General features: G+C 39.2%; 1 protein-coding gene across 1 annotated transcript; it reads left to right on the forward strand.

Annotated features, from left to right (window-relative positions):
• Positions 1–631: 631 nt before the first annotated feature.
• On the forward strand, positions 632–11,812 carry LOC125011014 (immunoglobulin lambda-1 light chain-like). The gene is made up of 6 exons (XM_047590006.1): positions 632–674; positions 752–1,070; positions 8,876–8,916; positions 10,887–11,231; positions 11,364–11,438; positions 11,567–11,812. The coding sequence occupies exons 1-6, from the start codon at positions 632–634 to the stop codon at positions 11,713–11,715; spliced, it is 972 nt and encodes a 323-aa protein (XP_047445962.1). The 3' UTR covers positions 11,716–11,812.
• Positions 11,813–12,073: the final 261 nt, after the last annotated feature.

The raw sequence follows: 12,073 nt of genomic DNA on the forward strand, positions 1-12,073 counted from the left end.
TTCAGAGCTGATCAGGTCTGTGTTCATCAAACATGTCAGAGCAGGAAATCTCTTCTAACTGACCAGAATCTCTCAGAGTCACTGAGCTTTGATTCTGCTTTTAGGAGTTGAAGTCAAACATTTGATCTTCTGCTTTCTTTTGTCAAACTCCCCCTGTATGTCCTGAGAGATGTTGATATATATTACATATTATACAGTAAAGCTGATCTGAGACGGATTTTAGTGTCTCATCTCTTTAAATGTTAAATGTACAAACTAAATGTTTTCAGGAAAACCGTCCTTTAATAGAAGAGTATTACAGAGAACAGTCTGTGTTACTAAAGTCACCACCAACCTGAATGTGTTTGTGGGAACATGAATGTTTTTTAGTCTTTCTGCATCATGTGACCCAGATGTTTTTCATCTGCTTTCAGATTCAAATCAAGACCATGAAAGGACACAGCAGCTTGATCTGAGCTGTCAATCATCAGCAGCCGTCTCATCTGTGGGCTGCAGGGGCTGATGGGAGCTTTGAGGACCTGCTAGAAACCACGTGGCCTCGTCTCATGTCACAGCTCGTCCTTGTTGGGCCTCAGCTGCATCAGAGCTCCACTTCTCCCCAGGTTCACCAGAGGATACACCACCACACAGAATGCTTTTCCTCCCAGCTGCTGCTCTGTGCTGTCTGTGTTCAGGTGAGTGTTTCCAACAAACCCCACCTTTAACAAACACTGTCTCACTAACCTTCATCTATCTGTCTGTGTCTCTACAGCCCTGGTTGCCATGGCAGCAGATCTGACCCAGGACCAGTTAACATTGACCAGGAGAGTTGGTCAAACAGTCTCATTCAGATGTGAAGGAATTGAACAGTGTAATCATGATTATATAGACTGGTTCCAGAAAAAAGAAACAGAAACATTCAGATGGATTTTTGGTATTAAAAAAGAGAATGGTGAAATTTATAAATATTCCAATCATCCTCAGAAAGATGATTTCTCAGCTGTGAATAAAGAGAACCTTTGGGAGTTGGAGATAAAGAAAGTTAAAGTCGATCATTCAGCCTCCTACTACTGCGCCTGTTGGAAAGAGAGAAACCCACAGTGAGAAATGATGCGAGCAGCCTGAACAAAAACCAACAGATGAACAGATGTCAAACAGTGTTTGTGACAGGAAGAGAGCAGTAAACCACAGCCCAGGTTCACATATTTCACCTCCATCTCAGACAGAGTCCCAAACATACTGAGTTGAGGGAGATTCTTCTTTCCTGCTCTCACTATTTATTTGACATCAGATTTATTGATGCTGTTAGCAGATATTTCAACAGTTAGAAAAAAGATGAAAACAACACAGAGAAGAAGAAAGAGCAAAAATACAAAGTCAATCAAAAGAATCCAATGAAAGAGCAAAAGAACACAAAGATATTTTCAAAGACTTTTAAAAGTCAAAGTTGAATAGAATGAATGATTTCAGACAAATGTTCCAGATGAAGATGAAGCTCCTCTGCTCTGAGCTGCTGCTGGAATAAAGTCCATTCCTGCTTCACAATGTTAATGAAAACACTTCCAGCAGCACTTGTTGTTTAACACCTTCCAGCAGATTTCACCACATCATTTCACTTTCTTCCATTTTCAAAGACAAATCTTGGACTGATGTCAGGTCAGGACTTAGTTCTTGTAGCAGCAGCTCATTAGGACGCTGATGTTGTTGGACACATTTCCATCAGTTTCCTGTGGATGTTCATGGTTCTCAGAGGATGAACCCTAACATTCATGGAGACCTCCTGACCTTTCCTCTAGAAACAAATGTTCTTCTACAACAACACTTCAGCAGCATTTCAAGGTTCTTTACTTTCAGATGAATTTATTTCACAGAAGTAAATAAAATAAAATAAAATAAAATAAAATAAAATAAAATAAAATAAAATAAAATAAAATAAAGAGAAAAACATATGTGTCAAAATAACATAAATATATAGAAACAATAAAGTGGAATTGTGCAGTGGGAACAGACTCCAGTCTCTATCCAAAATGTTTCTATTTAAATTATAACATGTTTAGTGGTGTGATGGTCAGCACTGATGAAACACAGCAAGAAGGTTCTGGGTTTGAATCCTTCAGCCAACTGGAGCCTTTCTGTGTGGAGTTTGTGTCTTTATGGGTTCTCTCCAGGTTCTCCAGCTTCCTCCCATCCTCCATAAATTGGTCGTAGATGTGAGTTGTTGTCTGTCTCTCTGTGTTAACCCTGAGATAGACTGGAGACCTGTTCAGGTTTTACCCCACTTCTAACCCAATGACAGCTGGAACAGGCTCCAGCTCCAACACGACACTCAGAGGACAAACAGTTACAGACAAATAATGAATGAGTGGATTGAGATGAGATGGATTGTGGGTAAAAACTGTCCCTGAACATGTTGGTTCATGTGTGGATGCTCCAGAACCACCAGCCAGACGGTAGCAGTGTAAATAGTCTATATCTGGGGGGTCTGGGCTCAGAGAGGATCTGTTGTGTCTCCCTCCTGCAGCCAAACCTCCTCAGACGCCTCAGGAAGAAGAGGCTCTGTCTAGCTGCCTTGATGATGTTGCCCGTGTGGCGTGACCAGCTGAGATCCTCACTGATGTTGATGCCCAGGAACCTGAAGCAGTTGACTCTTTCTACTGCTACTCCCTCCAGGTGAATGGGGGCTTGTGTCCCTCCCTGAAGCCTCCTGTAGTCCACTATCATCTCATTGGTCTAGCTGACGTTGAGCAGGAGGTTATTGGCTGTGCACCATGATGACAGATCTCTAACCTCCTCTCTGTAGAATAACTCATCACCGTCTGTGATGAAGCCAGTGATGGTGGAGTCATCAGCAAATTTAATGGTGGTTTTGAAGCTGTGCTTGGACGTACAGTCATGTGTGTAGAGGGAGAAGAGCAGAGGGCTGAGGACACATCCTTGAGGGACCCCAGTGCTCAGGTTCAGTGTGGTGGAGGTGGAGTTGCAGATCTGCTCCATCTGTGGTCTGTTCATCAGGAAGGATCCATCTACACAGGGAGGAGCTGATGTGTAGGTCCATGAGCTTCATGATGAGTTTGGATGGGACTATGTTATTGAAGGTAGAGCTGAAGTCACACGTATGTGTTCCTCTGATGTTTGAGTTTCACAAACCTCTGTTCTAATGAAGTTAGGACATTTTGTCATGTAAAAATTATCGTAATAATGATAATAATAACAACAATAATAATGGAAATAGCATTATCAATAACGACAGCAAGGAATTATTGGAGAGAGGCAGTGGAAGGAGAAAAAAATGGAGAGGAACATTGGTATACTATAATTAATTAGTGAAGATACTATCTACATAAAACAATATAATACAATAACTGTGGAGCTACAGGTATGTTTTTGTAGTAAGATGCAGAGACTTGATGTAATGGTATTGATGCTTCTAGTGGAATTGGCTCTCAGGCATCATGAGGGACAGTTTTGTGAAGAGAAAATGAGTGGTGACCAAATAGATAGAGATTCCTTTGCAAGCTGTTGATTGAAGTCTTCCATTGAGATGTAGTCAGATAAGAAATTTTTCCAGTGAGTTATGTTTATGTTGTGTTTGGACTTCCAGTTCATGAGCATAGTTTTCTTGGCGATGGTTAGGGCCACCAGAAGGAGTTTATTGTTTGGGTTTGTCATGTTTGACACAGAGGGAGGGAGACAGGGGGATATGGCAACCCAAGAAAACAGGAAGTGATTCGGTGACCTCGCTCCAGAATTGTTCGACAGGTGTGCAGTGCCAGAATGCATGAAGGTAAGTGTCTGGTTTGTTTTACAGGCAGTTTGTGCAGATTTCTGATGTGGATCCCATTTTTGCCAGTTTCTGTCCTGTGTAGTGAATCCTGTGAAGTATTTTATATTGTATAAGTTGTAGATTTGCATTTCTAGGCATGGAGTAAATGTTTCTGCAGATGTGGTTCCAGAAGTCAGCATCAGGAGCAAATGCCAGATCTTTTTCCCACTTTGATGTAGGTATGGATAGAGTTGTGTCAGATTGTAAAAAGATTTGATATATTCTTGAAAGGACTTTCTTTTTTGTATGGATGTTAATCAGGTTCAAAATTGGTGGCGGTAAATCTAAGTTAATGGTTTTATGTTGTATTTTGCTTGAAGTGATGATTTGAGTTGATGCTCCTGATGCTGTATTCCTGGACGAAGTGAGGAAACGGGACCAGTGTGTTGTTATGGATTATGTGTTCTAAGTGTGTTAGGCCTTTTTGTGACCATGTGGGAAGGTGGAGGTTTCTTTTTTTTTTATTACTGAGAAAGTCGGGATTTTTCCAGGATGGTGTGAATTTGGAAGGTGCCAATGATGAGTTTGTGGTTTTGTGGAAGTTCCACCAGGCTGTCAGAGCTGCTGCTATTGTTAACATTCTAAATCACTGATGTTGTTTGATCGTCTGACTGAGGAAACAGTTTGAAATGTGGACTCATCAGACCTCAGCACTTTTCCTCTTTGTGTGGGTCCATCTCAGAGAAGCTGCTGGTGTTTCTGCTGTGGTGTTGTCTTTAACTTGTAGATGTAGAGATGAACTGTGTTAACTGACCATGGTTTCTGAAGTGTTCCTGAGCCTCCTGGTAACATCCTTTACACAATGATGTGTTTGAATGCAGGGCAGCCTGAGGGGTCAAAGGTCACAGGACTTCATTGTTGCTTTTCAGTCTTGCTGCTTACGTGCAGAGATTTCTCCAGATTCTCTGAATCTTTTGATGATATCATGTTCTGTAGATGATGAAACATTGTTCTTATATGTTTCCAACCTGTTCATCTTTCCATTCCTCAGCTTCTCAGTCTTTTGTTGACCCTGTCCCAGCTTCTACGGAACATGTTGGAGACATCAAATTCAAAAATGATGAAGTTTATTGGTTTGATCATTGTATTCTGTTTTTATTTCATTTCACCGGAATTGGAATGATCATACCTGATCACTAAAATAGATGTTGACCTGCTGGTGGCGCTAGATAAAATACTTGAGAAGGAGAACATTAAATCTTCAGTTGGAAATGATCTTGTTGCTGTAGTGGGAGATGAAGCTGAGGATGTTTTTTTCTTTTTTTTTTTTAGACTTTTTTGAGCCTTTGTCCAACAAGAACATTATAGTTGGTTGTATTTATAGACCTTCAAATTCTAACATCAATTATTTCATTGACAGTTTCTATTCTATTCTCAGAAAGATTATAAATGAATAAAGACCTGATATATAATGAGTGATAATAATATTAATCTCAGTTTATCTTAATGCTTCATCTTTCTTCCTCCTCATAACAAGGGCAACAAGAATTACTGCTTTAAATGAAACTCTGATCAACAATATTTTTATAATTGTTATTGTATGGTGGGGATACCTGGTATTCTTTTCCGTGACTTAACTGACCATCATCCTGTGTTTTATCAAAGCTAATTCTTCTATTAATGAGGTTTTCCTCTGTAATTTTGATAAAAGCAACATGAGTGAATTCATTGACAGATCATCTACTGCTTCTTGGTCTGATGTAGAAGTTGAAAATGACACTCAAACTGCAAACAATACCTTCCATGACAAATACTTCATGATGTTTGATGAGGCTTTTCCACTTCAAAGAAAGAAAACTAAACCAACCAACCTAAGCAAATCTTGGCTAACTAGTGGCCTGGCAAATTCTATCAGACAGATGTTGTTTCTGATTGTCAGAATAATATGAAAAATACTTGGAAGATTATTAATGAACTAATTAACTAAAAACTGATAGCCCTGCACAAAGTGAATTCAAAGGAGCTTATGAAACAAATTCTGATCCCTTTGAAATATGAAATGACTTTAAGAACTTTTGTGTGAATATTGGTCCTTCTCTCTCAGAGAAGATACCACAGACTCCTCTGTCTGTCTCTGGGATTGTGAGTCTCTCTCACTCTTTTGTATTTGGTCCCATCCCTGAGTCTGACCTTATTAATATTGTTAACAAAATGAAATTATCTGCACCAGACCACGATGATCTGAAATCCTCCAAACTTAAAATAAGTCTTCCATGTATCTCTAAACCACTACTTCATATCATAAATCTGTCACTTGAAACAGTTTAAATGGGTCCAAGTCATTCAGCTTTTAAAGCAGACGATCCCTCTTTACTTTCTAATTATAGACCAACATCTGTTTCACCATGTTTCTCCAAAGATTTAGAAAAACTAGTTTACAACCGCTTGGCTAAATATTTGAATGAAAATAATATATTTTATGATCACCAGTATGAGTTCAGAGAGAAACTTTCCTCTTTAATAATCCTAACCCAACTCACTGATAACATCAAAGCCACAGACAATAAGGAAATCACACTGGGAGTGTTTGTTGATCTATCGAAGGCATCTGATACTGTTAATCATGACACATTATTACAGAAGCTTTGTCTTTATGGTTTAAGTGACACTAATCTGTTATGGCTCAAAAGTTATTTGTCATCAAGAAAGCAGCTTGTATCTTTGAACAATAACTCCTCAGACTACAGATGAATTTCTTGTGGTGTTCCTCAAGGAGTTTGGAGATGCTTTTATTTCTTAAACATCGAAATGATTTATACCTGACATCATCAAAACCATTTCTCATCTTGTTTGCAGATGATTTCAGTATTTTGTAAAAATGGACAAAGATTTGTGTCAGAAATGAACAGAGAATTGTGTAAAGTTGAAACCTGGTTCAAGACAAAAACAAATTATCATTAATATTCAGAAAAGTTCATACATGATATTTACACCTAGAAATGAACCAGCTGTGAACACTCTTCCTAAGGTTCACATTTCCAACAACATTCTGGAAAGAATTACAGGAACTAAACTTCTAGACGTTCTTACTGACGAGAATCTCACTTAGAAAAATCACATCGTACTTATTTGTAACAAGTTTGCAAAAAAATATTGGAATTATCAGAAGAATACGGCATCTGTTATCAAGAAAACTCTGTTACACCATGATCTATTCTTACATCTCATACTGTGTTATGGCTACTCTGGTGTTCAAAAGATGATGGTGAAAACATCAGAGCAGTTTGTGAGGAGGAGGTCGACGACCCACAAAAAAAGAAGCACTCACAGAGACAGTTTCCACAAAAGGACTGTCATTTATTTGCAGAAACAAAAACCATCTCCGGGTCGACTTCAATCAGAAATCAATAAATGTAATTTAGAGGCTGAAAAACTGTTTCACTCCTCACTCCTTCAACACCACAAAAGAAGACAAAAGAGACACCAGCAACCAGCTGTCCTCACTCATTAATCCCAGGAGGAGGACGGCCTGATGAGCAGGAGGGACCTGACTGGACCAATATTAAGAAAACTGTCCTAACTTTATAAATAAATAGTGTATAGGACAGACTATAAATAATAGTTCATCTACCATAATCAATACAAAGAATTAACAGGCTCCCAATAGACTCCAACATACTGCTATGTTGTTTGGACGAGTACTTTAAAGAACCACCTCAATGGTATTTTCATCCTGCAAAAACGTTTCATCAAAATCAACTTAAATTATGAACAATAACATTAATTATTACGCAAAAATGACAACACTCTCCAACAGACTCTGTAGCTCCACCTCACTGTTTCATCTCTATGTATTCTGCCCATTTTCAGCGGAAACATTCTGCAAGTTTTCTTTGTTTTCTTGTATCAATCCATCCAGAAGCTACTTCTGACCTGTTTTCACTCCACATTTCAGTTCAATTCCTTAATACATACATACATAGATGGTGTGTGTGTGTGTGTGTGTGTGTGTGTGTGTGTGTGTGTGTGCGTGCGTGCGTGCGTGCGTGCGTGCGTGCGTGTGTGTGTGTGTGTGTGTGTGTGTGTGTGTGTGTGTCTACATTTTGTCCGGCCCTCACTTTCTGACTGTTTTGAAGGTTAAAACTCAGTTTTAGGGTAAAGGTTAAATTAGATTATGGTTAGGGTTAGGGTAAGGGGCTAGGGAATGCATTATGCCCATGAGTGTCCTCATAGATGGCCATACAATAATCTGTGTGTGTGTTAGTTCATGTATTGTTTGTGCTGAATGTTTTTCATCTCAGAGGGACACCTGACAAGCTCCTGTGGGTTTTATTTGGTCTCAAACTTCCTATATTTTTCTCTTCTTCATGTACTATGTGCTTTGTTATGGTGTTGATCTGTTCACTATTCTTTTTATTTATGTGCTAATAAATAAATAAAAAAGAAAAGAGAAAACAATGTCCACCACCCTCTACATGACACCATAGTCAGACAGAGAAGCTGGTTCAGGGACAGGCTGCTGTCTCTGTCCTGCTCCATGGACACGTTGAGGAGGACGTTTGTCCTTCAGGACATAAGACTCTACAGCGCCTCCCTGTGAGGAACCAACTGGACTGTGGTCATTACTGATACTATTCTATATATTTATTCACATTATTACATATTTATGTTATAACTTAAATATGTTTCATATGTGTTTCTATGTAATGATGCTACTGGACACTGAATGTCCAACAGAAAATCTGATGACCAAAACAGATGTTGACCTGCTGGTGGCGCTAGATAAAAAGTCCAAATCAACAGTCAGTTAATGAAGTTGATCCTCTGGGACCAAGAATGTGTAGAAATGTTGATGTGAGTCCATCATCCATCCTTTAGTCCAGATCCAGTCCATGACTAAGACTAAAGTAGTGGACTGACCAACCACTGACATTAACATCAGAGCCATGCTGCTAGTGAGGCTAAAAGAAAGGAGAAGAAGAGACAGTCATGTAGATGTGAACATCAGAGAAACACATCAAGGAGCTGAAATATGATCCTTCCTCCTCATGTGACTCCTTCCCCTCAGCTGACTCTCTCAGCAGCTCACAGGTTTTTGTATTAGTCTTTTTCACTGTGTGGCAACTGGAACAACTACCTCATCTTTGGCTCTGGAACTAAACTGTATGTAACAGGTAAGAACAAACATTTCTTTTCCTTCACTTGTTTTATTGTAGAAGCTGAAATGTGTTTAAAGTCAGTTTGTGCTGCTTCAGGCTTTACATGTTAGTTTTTTCCTCATTAGTAGAGAATTCATCCTGCAGCCATTGTTCCATAAGAAAAGCTCAATCATTTCTGAAAACATGTTGAAATGTGACTGAACAACTAAAGTTATTCTTTATTTCTGTAAATATTAGTGACTTCACAAACATTTAGGATTTGATCGTCTCAGTAATTCTGTTGAAAACAAGATGATATTTGATGTTCAACTATTTCACATTCTTTTCAAGTGTCTATCGATTGTATTGGATCATTTCTGAAAGTTAGAACCTTGTCAGATCTAATCGCTGTCACTTATTTTATATGATGTAAATGTGTTTTTAATTGATGATGTGTTAATAGAAAAAGAAAAAACACAAAGTGAATGTGATGTTAAATTAAATGAAGTTTTATCACCATCATCAGCATAAAGTATTTAAACATTTGAACATGACTGACACAAACTAACATGTTGATGTGTTTTATTAGTGATTAAAGTCTGTGCTCTTAAATGTGTCATATTCAATACATATTGTAATCACTGAAATGACAAATGAACAACTGAAAAACACAATTCAGGGATTTGGAAATGATGTAAATAATTTATTCCTTTAACCAGAATGAACCCACTGAGACTGAGAAGCTCTTTTTAAAGGGAGTCCTGGTGAAAATAGACAGCAGCAAATACAAAACACAGTTAGAAAATGACACAGTTAAAAGACAAAGAAAAGACAAATGAAAAGAAGATGATTCAATTTACAAGCAGGTGATAAAAACTAGTGAATATTGTGGAGTCGGCCTCATGTCCTCTCAGTTTGGATTTAAAAGCTCTCAATGAAAAATGAAAAATATCATTTTATCTGTATCTTTGGTGAACAGTTCATGCTGCAATTAGAGTCTGACTTTTAATTCTTGAACCATTTGTTGTTTTTCTTGGAGGCTACATTTAACAGACTTATCTCCATGTTTGGCGTCAAAATGACAACGTAGATTTTACTCCTTCATCATGTTTTTTTTCCTTGAAGCACCAACATTCACTTTCCCATCTTTTCTTAAATTTCCTTCTTCCTGAGTCAGATTTCTCTTCTTGGACATTTTGGGATTAACTGTTGATATTTCCAATCACCACATCAGGTCAAGACATTGACGTACATTATGGGAGATATAGTTAATGATAAACACTTTATTAGAATAATTATCAGATCATTAATATTGAGAATTACTCCTCATGCATATGTTGACGACCATATGTGTGTTAAGTTGTGGTGGGTCAAATAAAATGATGTGTCAGGACACATTCAGCCTTGAGTTTGACACATGTGATCTACAGTCCATAATATCCTACAATGAAAAGCAGTGTTGAATGTAGATGATGTTCAGGCTGATCTTCATTAACCAGTGAACGCACCGTTAATGATGAACCATGTGTTCAGGTTGTGGAGAAACAAATGCTGCTATCCAGATGACGTCTTATTGTGGAAGGCCTTTCTTATTTCACCAAGACAATGTCAAAGTGCATTCTGCACGTTTTCCACCAGCAAGGCTCCGTAGTAAAAGACTGAGAACTGACCTGAAAACAGTTGGTGCATTATCATCAAAAAACAACAAGAAAAACTAAGGAGGCCCTGAAAAACCAAAGCTTCTATCAAGTCATCATGGAAAATATTTCTCTTTCTAAACTACAACAGCAGTGAGTTGATAAAAGAAGACGTGATGAAACAAAGTCCACATGTTTCTGTCCAACTTCTTTGAAACGTGTTGTTGGCTTCAAATTCAGAAGCAGAAAATAACGTCTTTCCATTAAAAGTTGAAATGATCCATGTAGTTTCCAGGATCAGACTGAATCCAGAGCAGAGCTGGAAGCTGCTGTTGACTGTGTGAATGTGTGTGTGCTGTCAAACTTCAGATGAGCAGGTAGTGAAGCCCGTGGTGATCGTGTACCCAGCAGCATCCAGAGCCCACCTGGAGGGGAAGAGCTCTCTGCTGTGTCTGGCCTCACACATGTTTCCTCCTGAGGTCAAGTTCTCCTGGAAAAGACAGAAGGAGGGCGGCTCTCTGGAGGAGCTGACCCCTGCTGAGGGAGAGCAGCTGGAGCTCAGAGAGTCGGGACGCAGAGCCTCCATCAGGCTGGTGGATAGAAATGATTACTACACATATAAATACACCTGCTCCGTCGAGCACGAGGGAGGCACAGTGGAGGACACAGTGGAAGAAAGAGAGGAGGACAGAGTGGAGGCCCAAGCACTACAAGGTAATGAAGGCTTGGTGACTGTGTCCAGCAGTGGTTCAGCTTCATGTGGAGACGCTGTCAAAGAGATCAGAGGAGCAGAGGACTGACATTTGTCACTGCAGCTCCAAACTTTTGAGTCCTTTTCTGTTTCAGAGGTTCCAGCTCCAGCAGCCTCCTGTCCTCCAGAGAGAGAGCCAGCAGACCTGGCAGCTCTGCAGCAACATCACTGTAAGATCATCTGCTGCCTCTCTGCATGGACAGCTCCAATGTCCAATGAAGACACTAGATCAACTTTACAGGATCAATCTGACACTTGCACTAATTCATATCTGTGTGTGTGTGTGTGTGTCTGTCAGTGTCCTTCCAGTCTCAGTGCAGGGTGAAGCTGCTCTGTCTGCAGTACACAGTGCTGATAGTGAAGAGTCTGGTGTACTGCTGTGGACTCTCTCTGCTGATGAGCCTCAGAAACAAGGGACCGTCCACCAGCTCCACACATGCTGACTGACTGTTTTCTGCTCCTCTTTTCTCTCCATCACATCTCATCACTTCATCTCATTCATCACTTTGATCAGTCTTCAGAAATGTTGTTGAAATGTTCTTCTTTGTAATCTGTATCTGTTCATTCACGTGTTGATTGTCGTCCTGTAAATAGAAACACATATATTCACATAGAAATCTGCTCTTAGAACGTGTTCATTCTCTAGTCGTCTAGTTTATTTCCACTTTTAACTCAATAAACACGAGAAACCGACACAATCCCAGAGTCTGGTTTTCATCAACTGATTTTTATGTGTCTTAACAAAACAAGTCAAACACTTGAACTTTAGAGTTTGGACGTCAGTGAATAAAGTAACAAGCTGCTT

This window comes from Mugil cephalus, chromosome 7, assembly GCF_022458985.1.
Source record: "Mugil cephalus isolate CIBA_MC_2020 chromosome 7, CIBA_Mcephalus_1.1, whole genome shotgun sequence".
Lineage (NCBI taxonomy): Eukaryota > Metazoa > Chordata > Actinopteri > Mugiliformes > Mugilidae > Mugil > Mugil cephalus.

Bases quoted from the DNA above. Each gene is read 5' to 3' on its own strand.
- LOC125011014 (XM_047590006.1), top strand. From the start codon at position 632: ATGCTTTTCCTCCCAGCTGCTGCTCTGTGCTGTCTGTGTTCAG. The intron at 675-751 runs GTGAGTGTTTCC...GTGTCTCTACAG, and splicing joins TCTGTGCTGTCTGTGTTCAG to CCCTGGTTGCCATGGCAGCA. The intron at 11,439-11,566 runs GTAAGATCATCT...TGTGTCTGTCAG, and splicing joins AGCTCTGCAGCAACATCACT to TGTCCTTCCAGTCTCAGTGC.